Raw genomic sequence first — 19,242 nt, 5'->3', positions numbered from 1 at the left:
TTGTTGTTTTGCTTCTTTCCGTTCCCCTTAATGGAACATCGTGTAAGGGATGTTGCTTCATTAATTCATTTTCAGAGGGTGCATCATCAAAGGACCGGCTCTCCCCAGCTCGACAGCTGCAGATGGAACGCAAGAAACGCCTTGCGAAATTTCTTAGCATGATCAAGGACTCACAAGGTGTCAGTGCCGCGGGCTCTACCTCGGCAACGTCAGCTAGACATCAGCACGATGGCTCCAAAGGTTCCAGTGGCACTTCTACGCCTAAGGAACCCGCAAGCAGGTCAGATTTCGCTGTCAATAGGGGCTTGTCAGCTGCATGTAAAGAACTACGTTTGTGGTATGGTATGGTAAAATGTTATTAAGGTCTTTCGGACCGCACATAGTTGTGCTTCAAGATCGGGGCTGCTCAGGGCAGGCTCCCATTTGGACGACATGATGCTGTCACCATCGCGTAATGCGAGACAAAGCCAGAGTGGTGTCCGAAAAAAATCATTCAGCTATTTTATGAGACACTTATTGACACATATGAGTTTGAATGAAGGGATTTCTGCTACCACAATGAAAAATCTTTGTTATTCTTGGTGGACTTTGGCTGCTAGAATCTTGCACAACCCTGTGAAATTATCGAAATTCTGCTGTGCATCATTTCATTTGGCACCGCATCTTCTAATTGAAGAAGATCTCTTTGAAAGCAAGAATTTAATTGTCTGACAAGACACGTAAATGCACTGTAACGAAATTCATGCTTTTCATTTTGTTATGGAGTTGTTCAGAAGTTCTTTACACCTAATTAGCGGAGCAATAAAAATATTTTCAATCCTGCGGCATCATTGTTAATGAATCATAGTGTAGCATTCCTTACACATCAAGGATGTAGAAATGCTTCATCTATGACATGCAGGCTTGCGGATGTTTCACGAGCTCCGACCGACTCGCTTCCTGCTTCGCCTGCCACTAACACTGCGCGGGAGCGGAGCAATGACAGGGCCACTTCACCGGAGGGAATTTCTCCACGGCACAGGTTGCACAAATCGTCGTCCAAGTCACGCCATCGATCACGATCCCCCACCAGGCATCGTCACCGCCACCACCGTCATGGCAGGGATGCCTCCCGGTCGCAGTCACGGGAAAGACACCATCGCAAACATCACCGGTCGCCACGGCAAGGAGCATCTAAAAGGTTAGCTTGGCCACTTTGTAATGGCCCCCACCACGTGACCACTAGTTTGGGTTTTAAGCAATGGACTTTTTGGCCACGTCAGCCACTTTTCATGATTCTTGGTTGAGAATGGTGCTTGCAACGTAAACGTAAAATCAGCTCATTGATCATGATTTGTTGAGGGTGCAGTGAAGAGTGTGAAGAGGTTCAAGGCAGGAAATGGTGGTGCAGCCGCAGAGGAGTGTGAGAAGAAAGGTTGGTGGAAGCATGGAAGAGTGGAATGAAGAATGAACAGGCACTATTGGTCAGAGTGGCGGGGAGGAGCGGGAAGGTGAAAACAGCTGCTCTCACTATTGGCTGGAAGCAGCGGCCGTGTCTTAAGAGGGAGAGGCACATACTCTGCAGAGATAGGTGCTGCCAGCTATAGTTAGCACAAGCAATTGAGTCACATGCTATCATTCCAGACTCTTCCCAGATGTATTGCGCGCTAGTCCTTCCTTGCTGTTGCTGTCAATGCTTGGCCCTTCGGGTAAAACTGCAAAGTTGTTTTATGGGAGGGGTGTCATTCCACTTCAACTGTGTTGCACGGTTTTGAGACCAGTGCCCATTCTTCTGAAAAAGCTTATGGATGTTTATACTTGTGTCACACGGGCACGTTAGCGTCAAACTATAAGAGTGTTACCTCGCATTGGGGTGTCATTTGCAAGCTGTCATGCTGGAAACTTCAGTGACTTGCGCGTGGCCTTGACAGCAGCAATTTCAAGAGTAAAGTGTAGCACAAAAAGAAGGCATTCATGTTATTGCGCAAGTAATACTACTTTTTTTTTTCTGTAAAGAAACATGTGTCTGATGCTTTCAACATTGGCCTTCAGCAGCTTTCATTATTGCAGCTGCATGCATGTCTGACATTTTGTCCTGACCTGGTTAGAGCAAACCTTAAATGGCTTGGATGCATTTTGATTTTCCAGTGCATTTTCTACATTCACTTTTCCAAGGCATTTATGTCACCGATCATGGCAGGCAGTTCCGAGTGATTATTCTTGTCAATTGTCACTGTGTTACTAAAGTGACACTCACTGCATGGTACATGGAATGTGCTTGTCGGAATGGGGTACTATTACTCTGGCATAAAACTAGTTACCTGCAGATATCTTTTGCTGAAAAAATGTTCCTGCTAGAACAGTGAATTTAAGCGCTACACTGACAGGTGTTGTATGAACGTTATGGAAAAAATTTTGTTCATGCTGATTATTCTGCCGCTTATTTTATTTGGTATAGCGACTGATATCTTGTGATCAATAATTGTATTAAATTTGTTGCATTTTAAATTGTCTTTAGCATGGATTCTGCCGCTTACTTTATTTGGTATATGCGACTGATATCTTGTGATCAATAATTTTATTAAATTTGTTGCATTTTAAATTGTCTTTAGCCATGCTTAAGATTATAAATTGCAGCGTAGCTTTAGAGAACTGCGGGAAGATTAAGTATTGCTTTCACATTGGTTGCTTCTAATATGTGAGCCAAATGTTATTGCTTTTTTTTGTCACAGCCGTAAGCAGGGCAGAATGTCATACGTTTCACAATGTTGCCTGCTATATGAAATGAAACAGAACTTGCTGTTGTCTTTGTCTTATCTACAGTTGAGCTTTCTTTATTGTCTATGGACAAAATTTCTCATGTTCCATTTTGGCTTGCCTGTACTGCTTTTTATATGTTCTAATTTCTAATGGTATTTTATTATCATTCTGCTTCCAGGTCACATAGTAAAAGCCCATCCCCAGTGAGAAGATCCAAAGCTAGGAGATCAAGGTCAAGAAGTCCAGTAAGAAGAAAGTAGGAAATATTGTAGAAATCTTGTACATTAGTCCCACGGTTGTAAATAATACATTTGCAAGCTAGCTAGTATTTGCATTGTTCATTGTTTCATTTGCTTAACATGTGTGGTGACAATTGGGAGCAAGAGAATCAAGGGGCCCTGCAGTCTGGCTTGTAGTATTTACTTGGTAACGTTCAAAGCCTGTTAAAACTGTAGTCTTGTAAATGTCCTGGCCTTCCTATGTGCTTCTGAAATATTAAGTTTATTGTAATTGGACCCAAAACTGCCTTTTGATATGGGTTATGTCTCACTTCTAGATTAAAAATGGAGCAAACATGATTGGCTAATGATAAAGGCCAAGAACTATTAGTGTGTGGATTCTTTGAATTTCTGCATCATGAACGTTGGCCAATAAAGTATGTTTGTGAAATTTTGTGTCACTGTTGACCAAACTTATTGCCCAACAATGTGAGAAACATTAGGGCATGTGACTGATTGTGCTAGTAGTTTCACAAAAAGAGATAACCAAGTACTGAATAACAATTTAAAGTAATTACTGAACACTAATGTCCATGTAAGTGATAGGCTGGTGCAGTAGTAAACGCTGAAAAGAAAGCTTTAGCTTTACATGAAGTCCAGTTTCCTCATTCAAACACTTGAATACGCTTGTACGAATATTCTAGACTTTGGCATTTGCTTCGGCTCAAATTTCAATATTTGAAGTGAACGAAGGCAGTAAAACTCGTTATAACAAACTTGAGTATACCGAAAATAATGACGTATTTAACGTTTTATAACTTCTTGTCCGTAGAACACCATGTTTTTAAAACCTCAATGTAAGGAAGTGTGTTTATACTCGATTTCAGTATAACAAAATTTCACTGCTGGGACGCAGAAATACCGAGACAAAAAATGGAAACTTCCTTAAACGCAGGTAGCCAAACGGTTGACTTACAAGCGGCTGCTTGCAAACGCATCTCAAATCTCGTGCGCAACCACGAGCGACAGGAATCGGAGCAGCGACATGTGCCATATAAAGTCGAAGTGCGATAAGATCGTATCGGCATATCTGCACACTGTATGCTTTGGTGCCAGGGCTAGCCGAGAAGGACGGTGGCTTGATGAGCGCCGTCTTCCCGTGCTAGCAAAGGGAAAAGGCAAGGGGGTGCGAGCTAATGGCAATGCAATAAAACACACATGAGGGGAGGAAGGGGGGGGGGAATTGGCAGCGCATTTCCTTTTCCAGCGCAGCCATAGCTGTCAAGGCTGCTGAGCACGTACTCAGCCTGCGCGCCCTGTTTCTAAGGTAACCTGCCACGTGTGGAAAAAAGGCGTGCCAAGATGGCTTGATGGCATCGTATGCACTCTTTTCTCGTGCATCTTGTTCCAGAGGTTACGTAACATCAAGTTTCGTATACGCCTTGAAGCGAGAGGCAGACGAAGCCGTTGCTTCTCATGATGGCGTCGTCCCACTGCCGGTGACACCATAAGCCGCGGCGGTGGAGTGGAAGTGTGGCTGGCCTCGCTTTGTACCGTCGATAAGATGTCACTGACTCTCAAATTCAAATGAATTTTTTTGGCATTGATATTTGCCTTTTTTTCATTGTCGACAATTTGAAAAAATTCACGGACTCTTCCATGTAAGAAAAATCTATCGACCATTGTACTTATTTGTATAAAAAGTAATTTGAAATGTAACGAAATTTCGATATAACGAAGTAAAATGCCAATTTTACCGACTTCGTTATGTGGTGGTTTAACTATTTGTAATTTTTGTGTGTGCAAGCCGCACCTCCATTTACAACACCCTACCATGAAAAAGAAATGTGTGCGTATAACCCGTAGAAATAACTGTACACAAAGCCCAAATCCTTGCAAATAGTCTCCATGCACGATTCATCCGTGTCATACCTTCAACTTTGTTCTCCACCTCTTCAGCAGTGCTAATTGCAGAGAACTTTGCCTAAAGGTGGTTTCACGGCAGAGCAGCCCAGGCTGCCCTGAAACTGCATCTCAAGGGGAAATTTACGCTGCCGTGAAGCCATGCCTTTAGTCAAAATCGGCATATAACTTGCACCCCGATTTTTCTGTTGAATATAATTTGTTTGGGCGCTTGCACAACAGATGGTGTTAAGCTAATAGCGTGTAGACTGAAAGCGTCAATCTGAATGTGCACAACACAGCATAAACTGTTGGCATCGTGCAGTGAAGGGCACATTTCACATCGTTGCAATGACGCACGACAGGCAAACGCGAAACGCTTCGAGGCCTCAACTACCACAACATTTTAAGTAGTCCGAAGCACTACAGGAGCAAGAGCCTGTAAACAAATTTTCTTTGTAGCCGGACTTGAAAAATTTTGAACTTGCTGTATCGAACTCTGGCAGTTTCCAAGTCTCGAACTCTGGCTCTTCTGCCAGGTTACAAGGCGTCAAGGATGGCAAGTGGCGATCTCCTCTTGGAGCTCCATGATCAGAAACAGTGTGAAAAGCTGCCCAGTCTAGTGTCATTTGGGGGCGTTCAAGTGACATTAACCCCGCACTGCACTATGAACACCACCCTCGGCGTTGTCTCGGACGATGATTTGCTCGAGCTGACAGAGGCTGAAGTCTTGGAGGGCTTCAGTGAGCAGAGTGTTGTCAATGTCAAACGAATTAACACGAGGTGGAATGGCTAAGAAATCCTGATCAAGCGCCTGATACTCACCTTCGGTTCAAGTGCCCTGCCTGAGTATACCAAAGCTGGGTACATCAGCTCCCTGTTAGGTCATATGTTCCAAATCCTTCCAGATGCTTCAAATGCCAGCGTTTCGGCCACATTTCCGAGATCTAGCGAGGCCGCCAACCTTATGTGAAATGCAGTGCCCATGAACATACCTCTGAATCTTGCGAGAACTCTCAACTGTGTAAACTGTGAAACATCGCATACTCGCGGTCGTGCCCATCCTGAAAAAAAAAGAAAATTGTAACAGAGTAAAGGAAAAAAAGTTTCAAGGAGGCACTGTACGAGTCGGAAGATCCTACCACTGTCAACCAGATGTAGGAGTCGTCGGACTATTCCCACCGCTGCCACCAGTTGTAGGAGTTGAGGACGGACTTTGCGATGCTAAAAAAAAAACTTCATTTCTACGGAAGCGCTCTTTGCCTCCCTTTCCAAATGCTTACGTCTGACTCATACTTTGAGTCGCACTCGAGGTGGCCGCGGTTTGAAAGCTACTCTGGCTACCGAGGAACAACAAAAGGGCTGACTCACTATCAGCTCCCCCAAGACGTTACGGTCTCCTGCCAATTTGCGTCCTGGCGCCCCGCTTTCCTCACAAACTCGATTGACCGCGTCGCTACTCCCCACCTGGTCTCGTCCTGCCACCTTGCGTTCCTTCGAACTGCACGCTGAGCTTTGAAAAGAACTACGGAACGACGAGGAGATTAACTGCCTCGTGCCCTTTGTCCGCGTCCGTGCAGAACATGCTTCGCGGTCCCCCTTTGACCTGTGGCTCGCTCGTTTTGGATGCGTCAACATCGTCCGTGACGACCGCACCTTTTTCCTCGCGCCCTGCCCTTTTGGGTTTCTCGCCATCTTTGGCGGCGCTACATAAGTTACCGTCTTTCGGTCTTTACCGCGCTTCTTTTTACGGCGCTTTCTCTTTGCACTCGCCTTCATGTCGCCTTCTCGTGCCTCGTGCTGGCCGGTACACATTTCGTCGGCCCGGATCGGTCTCTTACCCGCACAGTCTGAGTGATTTACATTTAAATCTACTCTCGCTTTGCCTCGACTGGCGGACAGCCCAACCGACTCTGGAACAATGCAGCAGGCTTTACTCGAGTTAGACAACTCGCACTCTTGCGAACTGCCCTCTACTACATTGCCCAGCTCACGCTGTGCATCGGCACACAGCCCGTCGGTATCGATCGCCGTCTCACGCGCACAGTCCGAATGATTAATAACTGAACCATCCCTCTCTAGGCTATCTAGACTGGCGGAGAGCCACACCGATCCCTGAACAATGCAGTTTTCTCTCGTGGACTACGGAGCTCGCCATCCCGAGAACTACCCTCAACTGCATCGTCCAGTTCGCACCTCACTTCTGCACGCAGATCTGGCTCTACATGGGTGCTCGCGTCTGTCGGGTCAGCAGTACCCTTTTCTTCGCTAGCAACTTCGCTAACATTACCAGCGACGCACACACGCGGTAACTGTGCCAATTTGTTCGCAGCTGGCCTAGCTGTCTCCACAGTCATCTGTTGGCACAGCACCTCGTCTCTCTCCTTGCGGCCTTTAACGGCCTCTGTTGCCACTAAGGCATCGTTAGCAGCTAGCCTTTTCCCTTTTCCTATGAATCTGCAGCCAATCTCACAGGCACTACTCTTTTCGTCGGCTTTTGGCGAAAATCTGCTAGATGCTTCCTCATTCTTTCGCTCTGTACTACCTGCCGAATTCTCAGACAGCCGTTGTCTCTGTGCCAATAACTGATCACAATACTGTATCTCTTTGATCAGTGCTGCCTCCTCTCTCATACTTTTGCTCACGCTTACGTTCCTGATACTCACGTTCGCGTTCATTCTCACGTTCGTGACGCTCACAGCTAAGAGTAAGTTCTTGAAGCTCACGCTTCCGTTCATTCTCGCGTTCATCACGCTTACACTCACTTTTACGTTCACGACGCTCTCGCTCACGTTCACAACGCTCACGCTCCCGTGGTTCCTGTATCACCTCCCAAGCAAGCTCAATGCTTTTGCCATCATTGCCACTATCGTTAATCGCCTTTATGATAGCTGGCGTTTTCATCCGTTCGTCCACCTCAACTCCCAAATCGTCGCACACCAACAAGTCTAACCTCGTCAACCTTCTAAGATCCATGGCAGCTGCCCCGACAGGTGGTTAGAACTGTTTTCCTTAATTAATTTGTGCAAATACACAATGCATCAAACTCCCGATTCCCAGAACTATCAAAATGAACACACAATATTTGAGTCTGGCGAATCAAAAGGAAAAAAAACCACGCGCTCACTTACGGTTGCAGCACTCTGCCATCCGGTTCATTTGTCCGCTGTTCCCGGTTCCTCCGGACTCCCTGGGTCGAAGGCTCGCTCTTCGCTACTCCCAGCTTCTTAGGACCTCTTTCGACGAAGGCTCTCTCTTCGCTCTTCCCGGTTCCTTAGGATCTCTCTCGACGAAGGTTGATACGTAGCGCTGCCACCAGCTGTTGCATTCGGAGGCGATCTCACTGCTGCCAACCAGTTGTACGAGTCGTCGGACGATCCTACCGCTGTCAACCAGATGTAGGAGTCGTCGGACTATCCCACCGCTGCCACCAGTTGTAGGGGTTGAGGACGGACTTCGGGATGAAAACAAACTTGGGAGGATTTATTTTACATTATATACAGAGAGGTGAGAGTCAAGTAACAGTCGTACAGTCATTACGGGCCGGCAGCAACTCGGACGCTGCGGCCCGCGGCAGGAAGTTCGAGAGAGGTGAATCAGGGAAAGCTCTAGGAATCTGTGGAATGCTCTGGCCTCCTTTTAGACCCTCCGAGGACTGGAAGTCGCGTCATGTTCAGCCAATGGCAGAGTCCGCTCAGATGACGCCATTTTCGGCCAATGGTAGGCGCCCGTGCGGCGGTGTCACACCCGGCGGCTCCCTGCGGTCTTGCCTTGCTGACTTGCAATGCGCTCTTCAAAGGCGGACGGGGGGGGGGGGACGCTTGGGCCCCATTGTCCGAGGGCCCCCCTACTCCCGGCGGTACGGCCCCGCTGGCTTGCAAATGCCTTCTTCAAAGGCGACTGGTGCGACGCTGCCAGGCCTTCCCGGTACATCACAGCCGTCTGGCTTCGGGACTCACGTTACCTGGAACAGTGCCGGGCTATCTCCTCGCTTTCTGGAAGAGCCAAGCATTGAATAGCTCCACCGGCGGCGTACGAACTTGTTTGCACGTGAACTTGTGGGCTTCAACTTGTTTGCACGTGCGCTCCTCTGGAATGTGCTTTCCGTGTTTTTGCGCTTCTCAATTAGCTGTGCTGCGATTCGATGTGGTCTGGGGAACTCGAAGTAGGCACAGGAAACAGCCCCATATCTAACAGCACGCAGGCGGCAGTGGCGTAGCCAGAAATTCCGTTCGGGGGGGGGGGGGGGGGGCTCACGTTCCAGCTCGGCCTCCTCCATATATAATTTGTCGAAGCATCAAATACATGAATAGTAACTGCACTGACATTGCCAAAGATGCCGCAAATGAATTCTTGAACGCTACGCAATGTCAAGACAAGTACAATATGTATTTTTTCACAAAAGAATATACTCGTATGTCTCATGAATAGTAACTGCACTGACATTGCCAAAGATGCCGCAAATGAATTCTTGAACGCTACGCAATGTCAAGACAAGTACAATATGTATTTTTTCACAAAAGAATATACTCGTATGTCTCAAAAATTGTACCCAAAATAACTGGTATCAATGCTTGCATGTTTTCTCTCTATTCAATAAGTAAAGAAAAGACCACACGGACGTTAGAATTGCATCAGTTTGAACTAAGCAAAGTAGTTTATGCAGCTGATATGAAAAATGTAAAGGCAATGAAATCAACTAGTTGAGGGCCAATATTTTAACGAAACTTTGTCATTCAAGAACCTTGTTTACATTTTTGTACATACGCCACGGCCAGAGAAAAATCTTAATGACGCTATCCTTTGTTCAAATGTATTGTCACCATTCCTGTCAACGGTCATGCATTAAACTGCATCGATTTCATAGTCGCAACAGAGAGCACACACAAAAAGCCGTTCTGCAAAATATACAAGGGCAAGTCAAATTAAAGTGAGCCAATGCGAATATATGACAAACGAGGTACCTAATTTAAGAGACGTCTCCATGAGCATTTAGACGTTTGTCCCACTGACTAACGAGTCGCGTGATTCCCGTCTCATAAAACTTATTGGGTTGCTGCTTCAAAAAGTTGGTAACTGACTATTTCACGTCATCGTCCGACACGAATCTGGTTCTCTTGAGCTGTTTTTTCAATTGCCTCAAAATGTGGAAGTCACAAGGTGACAGGTCTGGACTGTATGGCGGATGTTGCAGTTTGTCCCACCTGAACTTTGCCAGTTTTGTATTATCCACATTAGCGACGTGGGGGCGGCCATTGTCGTGGAGCAAGATGATGCCATTCATCAATTTTCCACGTCGTTCGTTCTTGATTGCAACATGCAGCCGATCCGGCGTTTCACAATATCAGAAACGATTGATAGTCTCTCCAGGTTTAGTAAATTCGATCAGTAATGGCCCCTGACGATCGAAAAAAAGGTCAACACCTTTCCGGCAGCAATGACGGCCTTTGCTTTCTTTGGGGCTGGTGAATTCAAATGCTTCCACTGTAAGCTTTGCCGTCGTGTCTCAGGCTGGTAGTAGTGGCACCATGATTTGTCCCCGGTCACAATTGCAGTCAAAAAGTCGTCACCCTCATTGTGCTACCGTATCAGATGAGTCAAGGCAGCGCCGAACCTCTCCGTCTTCTGGCGGTGGTTCAAAATCTTGGGCATACATTGCGCACACAAGAGCCGATAACCGAGATGTTAATGAATTATGGTGACCCGAACCGTGACTGATGCTCACACGCCCTACCAATTCATCGATGCTTATCCACTGTTCTTCTCTAATCAGCTCATCGGCCTTTGCAATTGTGTTGGGGGTGATTGCATGGTGGCTTTGGCCCGGTCCTGATCGTCTTTGCAACTTTCACGTCCTTCTTCGAATCGTTTGCTCCAACGCTTCACAGTGTACAATAATATGCGATGTTCAACGTACACGGCAGCCATATGGCGACTAATTTCTTTTTGGGAAACACCTTTAGCTGTCAAAAACCTCACGACACCACGCTGTTCAATTTTTAGAGTGTCCGCTATGTCACGCAACCATGTTCAACCCAGTGCATGAGACCATTAAAGAACACTTATGCTCACACCTGCATGTCAATTGTAAATGAGATGCCTGTGTGCTATGCGCATGCTTCGCAGATTACGAAAAGAACCATTATTGCTCTGGATTGGTTGGCTCACTTACATTTGACTCGCCCTCGTACATTAGAAATGCGAAGATACAATGGAATATGCAAATGCGAAGACACAGCTTGATAAAGGGCAAAAGAGTGTCACAGGAAACAAAGTTCACTGCACGTATACACAAAACCTTGCAACATGATATTTAAATATACGTATTAGTCTACAATAAATCTACGTATCTAAGAAAAAGTCACTGTATATAATGCGCTAAACAAGGCAAATAAACATGTTGCGCTACCACAGATTAGGAGATTACTGCCCCTCTTCCCTCCACTCCCCCTGATCTATCGCGCGCGACAGAAGGCGGCGCGCTTCCTCCCCGCTTTTCTCTCTTGAGCACACAATACTGAGCCACCATCGTCAGCTCACCTACGCCACCTCCACCTACCTACGCTTTCACTTACACATGAAGCACGCGGCGCGTGGTCACAATGTTATCGCCCTTGGACTTTATGCGGAACATGAGGGCGACGACGATGGCAGTTGTGCGCCTGGAGTGTCCATATAATTGCTGCCGCAATAACATAATAAGAGTATCTGGCAACTGAAGCGTCCCGTGGTCAATTTCTTTCCGCAAAAGAAGTATACAAAATCGAACTTTCACGATGCGACAATTTGCTGCCCCGCAACAACGTCTTTGTTTTTCTTTTTTGAGGACTGGTCACGGAAATGAAAGAAACGCAAAGGAAAGCATGTTGGCCACAATCGAATGTCTACTTTGGGCACCTGATGTGGCTACCAAAAGAATACAGAAGAAAACGTGAGACGCTTGGTCCACAAAGAACCATACGCATACTGCTCGGTATCCTACACCGGCGAGACAAAATTTTCCAGAGAGGTTGCACTTAACCGAACGCGTTGCAATCCGTCGAGTCGCCATAGCAGGGTTGCAAGGTCTTTGGAAGAAAAAATAGCCGAAAAAGTCCGAAAAGTAGCCAAAAAAGTCGCCAACTGCGGCAAAAGCTTTAATTGGTAGCCAAAAATCTAGCCACGGTGCGACAAACGAACATTTGCTCATTTTTAACGCGAAAATAAAGAACAGGCGAGAAATACCTGTAGTTTCCTGCTGGGCTAATGACAAAAATAGCAGAACAAAACAGCAGTTATCACATAATATTGTATTGAAGCTTGACATAATGTCTGACCAATTGATGTTCTTTGATAATTTTTGCCGCACACTTGCGTGCGTTCTCATAGCTGAAGTCGTATAGCCAGCTTCAGTAGTATAAACTCGCGGAACGCGGTCCTTGCAAAGATGGTTATATTAAGTCTATACCACTATTACTCCTTTTTAAACGTTACCGTGCGAACTCTATGATGTCACACACGTTCTCCGCTCCCTGGTACGCATTCACATAGTCCGATAGAAATTGGCAGCTATAATGTCATGGCTGCCATTACGTGTTTTTGGTTGTTGCAATCGTTTCTTACGCGTACGCGAAGAACCATGGTCTTCGAGATTCCTAGAGGTAATCGTCGCGGGGGGCGGGAGGGGATATTAGGACACCACCTATTGCTTATGTCCTTCGAAGGACGCAAAAGCATTGCCTATAAGATTGGTTAATTAACCGAAAATTCCTCGACCATATCCTTGACACTTGAAGACATTGTACCATCGTCTTCGACTGAACGTGGCATACACGAACAATTATCTGTACCGCATAGGACTTACCACTAACCCATACTGTGATAACTGTCGCAACTTAGAGACAATTGAGCACATATTACTAGAATGCCCCGCGTACCGCGACGAGAGACAATTTTTTGAGCACCAAATGGACACGATTTGCCACGAACCGTTAACGTTACCAAGTATCTTAGGTCCAATGCCCGGCCCTTCAAAACAGCGACGGGTTTTCGATTTATTGTTCAAATACCTGACAGAAATTGGTCTAATAGGAAAGCTTTAAAAATTGCACGCTTCCTATACAAAAGCCTAAATTTACCCGCCATGTCACCTGTAAATATTAGTATCAGGTCCACTCGGACATTTCATATTTATTTTTATCCCCTTTTTCTCCCACTCGCTTCTGGAATCTTTTTATCCCATTCCCCATCCCTATACATAGTAGCATGCCAGCGGTTATATACGCGCCGGCAAAATTCTCTGTTTTTCTAATAAAGAGCCCTCTCTCTCGCTCTCTCTCTGGTTAATTCCTGTTACTTGGAGGGAGCTGCTTGGGCCTGTTCAATTATTCGTCAATGACAGTCCCGAACTGCCCGAGACTTTGATTTCAGCCAATGAGCGTTGCATATTGATACATGCATATTGCGTGTTTCTTGTGGCCGATGCACGCGGGCTGCACGATGGCTGCACGATAGCTCTCGAGCTGTCGGCTGAACTGGCCAGCGCTGCATTAACCTTTGTAAATATACTTTGTAAATAGTCTTAATCCTTCGTTCGCGTAACATTATGATGCACCTCAGGGCAGTCCTGGGGAGTCCAGAGTGACAAGTCGAAGAAGCCCACCCAACATGTGGTTGGGATGATTTATTTTCAGCTCCTGAATTAGCTTCCGGAACTTGCAAGACACACAAGCGTGGCTTTGAAGATCTGGCGCTTCGAGGCCACCGTCGGGGACCGTGTGATTCGGCCACTATCTATACGAATTACCACCTCAAAAAGGAGCCATAAAGTAGCCAAGTCCCTAAACACGATTTTCGGTCTCCAGGAGCTTGTAAATGTAGCCAATTTCGCGAGAAATCGCCAAATCCGTTAACCCTGCCCGTAGTGATCACGGCGAGCGACCACGCATTGTTTCTTTTTCTTGTCTGCTAGCCAGAAAGCGTCGAACACATTGCCCGGCGAAAATCCACTCGGCCAGAGAAAAACGAACGCGCATCGAATTGCGCCGCGCGATGGTCGGGCAATACGAGAAAAACGCATGCGCTCTGGCGGGCTCCCGCAGCCCGCGGGTAACGAGAGCAAAAAAAACAAAAAAAAACAAAAAAAAAATTGGTGGCTCGAGTGTCCTCGCGAATAAAAGTCAAAGTAGAAAAATAAATAAGAATGTAGTTACCTTTGCTGGCTTTAGTGTCTTGACATGGTTGCTTTGGCACAGGTGAAAAAAAAAATGTTGGTATTATTTTCCGTGACATGACGGCAAAAACAAACCACCATAACGCTTGTCTCATCGGGCCTTGCTGCGTGCTTTGTCAAGTTGTCTGATAGCGTGTTGATTTGGCTTGTTTCGTCGTGTGGTCCGATGTACTACTTTAGAAAAGTCAACGCACCTTTGGCGTCAGACGTTTATAACAACATAAAACCCACAAACTTCCGGAATTGAAAATCTAAAGCACAACTTTGGAAATGTCAATGCACCTTCCACGTCAAAAATTTATGAGAACTTTATACCCGTAAAGCGTCAGAATTAAAATCTATGCGCTGAGTAGATTCCGCGGCCTCCACAGATGCCGCGACGAGCCCGCTCGCCATCAAAACACCCTTTCATGGAAACTTTGTGCTTGGATGGGGCTCCTTGCGTTATGTGACCCCCGGTACATGGGCGTTGCCGTGAAATCCAGCCCGATTTCGCAATGTTCACGATGAAATGTCTTTTCGAGCGTGAAAGGGACATCCTACACAAAATCCAGAATGATTTTCATCGCCGGGGGTTGTTTTTGTGGGTGGCGCATGGCAGCACGAAAAAATTGGAGGACGCTTAAGCTTCGCCTTCAAGAGTGGGACGCGACAGCGTTCCCGTCGACCCGCCAAGGGGTATAAGACAATGCGCTACGGCACAGCAATCACTTACGATGCGCCCCGCATCGGACTTAGCGCCCACCTATCACGCGGTGAGCGTCGAGCAACGCAGCGTTTGGCGCGGCAACGAAACGTGCGCCTGAGCGAACGAAACGAACCAAAGAACTCGGTGTCTCGGAGGGGAAACGATCTACGCCAGCCAAACGTCGTGATCGGCACGGGCAGAGAGATAGATAGTAATCTAAACCGGAAGCACGGCGAAGCGTCGTCAGGGGAGAGGGAGTCCCGCGACGCGCCTGGCAGCGGTCCCAATGCGCGCGCGGCGCGCCTCCTGTCGGGGCAGCGCCGTACATTGAGAGGAGGGGGTCTTCTGTGTTTGCCGCAAGATGGCTCTGCGTGTGCGGAAAGCGCAGAAGAAATGCAGCGGAAACGCACTTCGCAACTCGTGTAATTGTGACTTCTGTACGTTACATGTTCATAATTACCGATATACACCGCAGTATAACTTTCCACGGCTCGTTTCGAAGGCAACACCGCATTCACTAGAGGCGCGTTTGCACCGCTTGGAAGCATCGAACTCGTGGCTGAGTGGTAGCGTCTCCGTCTCACACTCCGGAGACCTGGGTTCGATTCCCACCGGGCCAATCTTGGAAGTTGCTTTTTATTTATGAAGCGCCTGCCGTGATTTATCGCTCACGGTCAACGCCGCCGACGCCGACACCCGACGCCGACGACACCGGCTTTTCTGCGACACGAGCTCCTTAACGCTATCGCGTTAAAAACTTCGGGGGGGGGGGGGGCTGAAACCGCATAAGCCCCCCCCCCCAGGCTACGCCCATAGCAGGCGGGTATCCTACGTGCCCAAGAACACTTTTGCCGATGTGACGCGTCAGGGGGCAGCGGCACAACGGCCTCAGGCGGCTGTCTGGCCCACTCGCAGTGAGCCAGCGGTGACCACCTCAGCAGAAGGGGGCATCAACCTTCGGTCTGGGGGCCTCGAAGGTCCCGCCGGTCGTGTCGATGCCTTCACGTCAAACACAGCGCTCACAAGAGCGCGTGTCCAACGCTTCGCAAGAGGCGATGGACACAACAATCAACCAGACGGCGCCACCAGCGGCTAAGGAGCGACGAGATTCTCGCGATCGTTCCAAAAAAGACAAACCTCGGTTCACGGTGCATGGAAAGGGCCCGTGAGCTAACCTCCGTCTCTTAAACACCAGTACAAAACATATTTATCCCCGCAGGGGCGTCTGCGTAAGCAGGCGTTTGGTGTGTTGCGACACCACGTACCCGAGCACACGAGGGTTGGACGCTCCCGCGTGTAGCCGTGCGCGCTCAGCCGTGTCCGGGGAAAGGGGGATCCTGGGGGTTGAGCCGATTCCGGATATTCGGACCGTTAAGGCCCCCCGGCGGAGGCAACACGCCTCTTCGGCCTCTGCTTCACGTAGACGGCACCTCCAGGCTGACCCACCTGGGGGAAATCGGCAGTCGCCTTTTCCTGTCCCCCTCTTCAATCTTTTTCTTTTCTATCTTCTTTCTTTTACTGTCCTATCATCTCTTCTCTTGCGTCACTTCCTAATTTCCTAGGGCGGCTTCTGTACCTTCTGTACCTGGCTTCTGTACCTTCTGTATGCGCCCTTCCTTGGGTATAATATATTAGGTTATAGTGGCAATGTACGGTTGGTGCCTGCAGCCTTCTGCGTTAAGTCCTGCAGCATCCTCATGTTGGGCTCCGTGGTGGGTGGCCGCCATTGCTGCCGAAAACGAACTAACATACTATGGGAACACCCGCATTTCTCCGCCTACTTGATCGTCACCCTCAGAAGAGGGGACGCACCGACGCACCGGGGACGCACCGATGAGTAGATGTTTGACCCGCACAAAAGAGACCTACCCGAAATACCATGTTGTACATTGTGAGAACGCTGCAAAACAGGCCAGACTCATTTCACCATTCATAGTTTCAAAATCTTTGACCGAAGCCTTAGGGTCAGGTTATAAGGTGACGAAAACGGCAAGCGGAGACCTTCTTGAAATCCCTCACAAAAATCAGTACGAGAGGCTAGGCAGTCTGGTGACATTTGGTAACATACCAGTTTCTGTTACACCACACCGATCAATGAATAGCTCACGCGGATTCATGTCAGAGGCAGACCTTCAGAATTTGGCAGAAGCTGAACTCCTGGAAGGGTGGAAAGATCAAAATGTGACCGATGTAAGACGTATTATCCTTGGACAGGACAACAATGAAATTCCGACCAAACACTTCGTCTTAACATTTGCATCTAGCGTTCTGCCGGAAACCATTGAAGCGGGATACATTAGGCTAACTGTCCGACCATATATTCCAAACCCTAGACGTTGTTTCCAATGCCAAAGGTTCGGCCATGGCTCGCAGAGCTGCCGTGGTCAAATAACTGGTGCAAAGTGTGGAGTCCAGGGCCACCCCTACGACAACTGCAGTGGCACACCTCACTGTGTGAACTGCAGTGATGATCATCCAGCTTATTCACGCTCCTGTCCGAACTGGAAGAAAGAAGAAATAATCACCCTCAAAATCAAGGAAAGCATTTCGTTTAAGGAAGCCCGTAAGAGGTGCTCACCGTTTCACAGCACACCTTATGCTGATGCGGCGCGTCGGGGGGCAGCGTCGCAGCGGCAATTGCCAAGTGCCCAGCCCGCGAGCAGCGAGCAGGTACCTTTTGCTCCTGCCCCCAGGGTGGAAGTAGGTAAGCCTACTCCATCCAACTAGCAAACAGGCCAGGCTACCCTTGGGTTGCCGGCCCCACAAGAGTTATCTGCGGCAACCTGCGCTACACGCAGCGATCCCGCAGGACCGATAGCGGCCACGAAGGTAGGCGCAGCCGAGGCTGCCTCGACCTCCCTGGCCCCTTCCAGCGCTGGCAACAGCCGGCGCAGCCAAATCCCACAGGGAGCCCCATCGACCTCCGGGCTGGTGGGCGCAGGGGTCTTGCCTTCCGTGGTGAGACTCTATCGAAAAACTTCTCGCTCGCTAGAGCGCGTGTCCGGCGCCTCACAAAAGGAAATGGACACAACACCTATCCTCACGGTGCACCAAGCGCCTAAGGAGCGGCGAGGCTCCCTCGAACGCTTCAGAAAAGGCAAAACCCCGGTTACAGGGCCTCGAAAGAGCTCCGTAATCTAGTGTATCACTTCTGTTTCTGTATACACAGCACCAATTTACTTTAAATATGGATACACAAATAATTCATAGGAACGTCAGAGGTCTTCTGAGAAACCTTGATGACGTACAAGAACTCATCCACAAACACTATCCAAAAGTGATGTGTTTACAGGAAACACACTTAAAACCAAAACACACAAACTTTCTTCGACAGTATGTTACTTTTCGCGAAGATCGCGATGATGCTATCGCATCATCGGGCTGTGTTGCCATTGTAATTCAAGAAAGCATAGCGTGCCAACGTTTACAGCTACGGACGGCCCTTGAAGCAGTGGCGGTTCGAGTTGTTCAGCTAAACAAACTTATCACTATTTGCTCTCTTTACATACGCCCACCTTACAAATTAAACAAACATGAATTTCAGTACTTTATAGATGAATTTCCAGACCTTACATTGTTCTTGGCGACTTCAATGCGCACAGCTGCCTGTGGGGCGACTCTCGTATAGATACGCGAGGTCGTCTTGTTGAACAGTTTCTTTTTTCTTCTGGTGCGTGCCTGTTGAATAAAAAGGAACCCACATATTACTGTCTTGCAAACAGAACATTTTCTTCAACTGATCTTAGCTTAGTTTCCCCATCTATACTGCCTGAACTCGAAAGGGAAGTTATGAACAATCCTTACGGTAGCGACCACTTCCTCATACTGCTAAGAACATATAAAGAAAACGAATATCTACTACAGGATCCTAAGTGGAAGATCGATACAGCCGACTGGGAGAAATTCCGAACTCTCACTAGTATCTCATGGAATGACATGTCTTCTTTAGGAATTGATGCTGCTGTGCAGTATTTTACAGCCTTCATTATAGCTGCTGCATCTAAATGCATATCTGAAGTAAGTGGCTCGGCGTGCAGACGGCGTGTCCCGTGGTTGAACGACGAATGTAAGATCGCTCGTAAGAAGCAGAACAAAGCGTGGGGGCTGCTACGCGCTTCCCCCACTGCAGAGAATCTTATCAACATTAAGAGAGTAAAGTCCCAAGGCAGGCCGACAGGCCAGGAGAGAAAGTTGGCAGAAGTTTTTATCGAGCATTAACTCGTTTACAGATGAGGCCAAAGCCTGGCACAGGGTAAATAGAATTAGAGGGCGGCAAACATATCCACTCTCTCTGGTAAACACACAGGGCGATACAGTGCAAGATCAGGCAGACTCACTTGGGGAGCACTTTGAGAGCGTGTCAAGTTCAAACCATTACTCGCAATCCTTTCTAAAATATAAACAAATAGAAGAATGTAAGCCACTCATAAGAAAATGTCCACAGAATGAACCGTACAACTGTCCTTTTAGTATTGCCGAGTAGA

The 19,242-nt window shown here is 47.7% G+C and overlaps 1 protein-coding gene and 1 long non-coding RNA gene across 5 annotated transcripts in view; one reads left to right on the top strand and one right to left on the bottom strand.

Moving 5' to 3' along the window:
• Window positions 1-3,408, top strand: part of su(w[a]) (suppressor of white-apricot) — a 48,717-nt gene extending 45,309 nt beyond the window's left edge. For all 4 annotated transcript variants that reach the window (XM_065425659.1, XM_065425658.1, XM_070538598.1 and 1 more), the window contains exons 11-13: window positions 76-280; window positions 902-1,180; window positions 2,918-3,408. In XM_065425659.1, the coding sequence (XP_065281731.1) occupies window positions 76-280; window positions 902-1,180; window positions 2,918-2,999 (566 nt within the window). In that variant the 3' untranslated portion in view covers window positions 3,000-3,408. The remainder of the gene's footprint in view (window positions 1-75; window positions 281-901; window positions 1,181-2,917) is intronic.
• A 14,912-nt stretch (window positions 3,409-18,320) lies between these two features.
• The window catches only part of LOC135897070 (uncharacterized), a 53,363-nt gene continuing 52,441 nt past the window's right edge, over window positions 18,321-19,242 (bottom strand). Inside the window, exon 3 of the long non-coding RNA XR_010562889.1 lies at window positions 18,321-18,436. This is a non-coding gene — a long non-coding RNA (uncharacterized lncRNA). The remainder of the gene's footprint in view (window positions 18,437-19,242) is intronic.

The sequence above is a fragment of the Dermacentor albipictus genome, chromosome 5 (genome assembly GCF_038994185.2).
Source record: "Dermacentor albipictus isolate Rhodes 1998 colony chromosome 5, USDA_Dalb.pri_finalv2, whole genome shotgun sequence".
Classification (NCBI taxonomy): domain Eukaryota; kingdom Metazoa; phylum Arthropoda; class Arachnida; order Ixodida; family Ixodidae; genus Dermacentor; species Dermacentor albipictus.
Note: the sequence above shows the minus strand (reverse complement) of the source record. Positions and strands in the feature narration are given on the sequence as shown.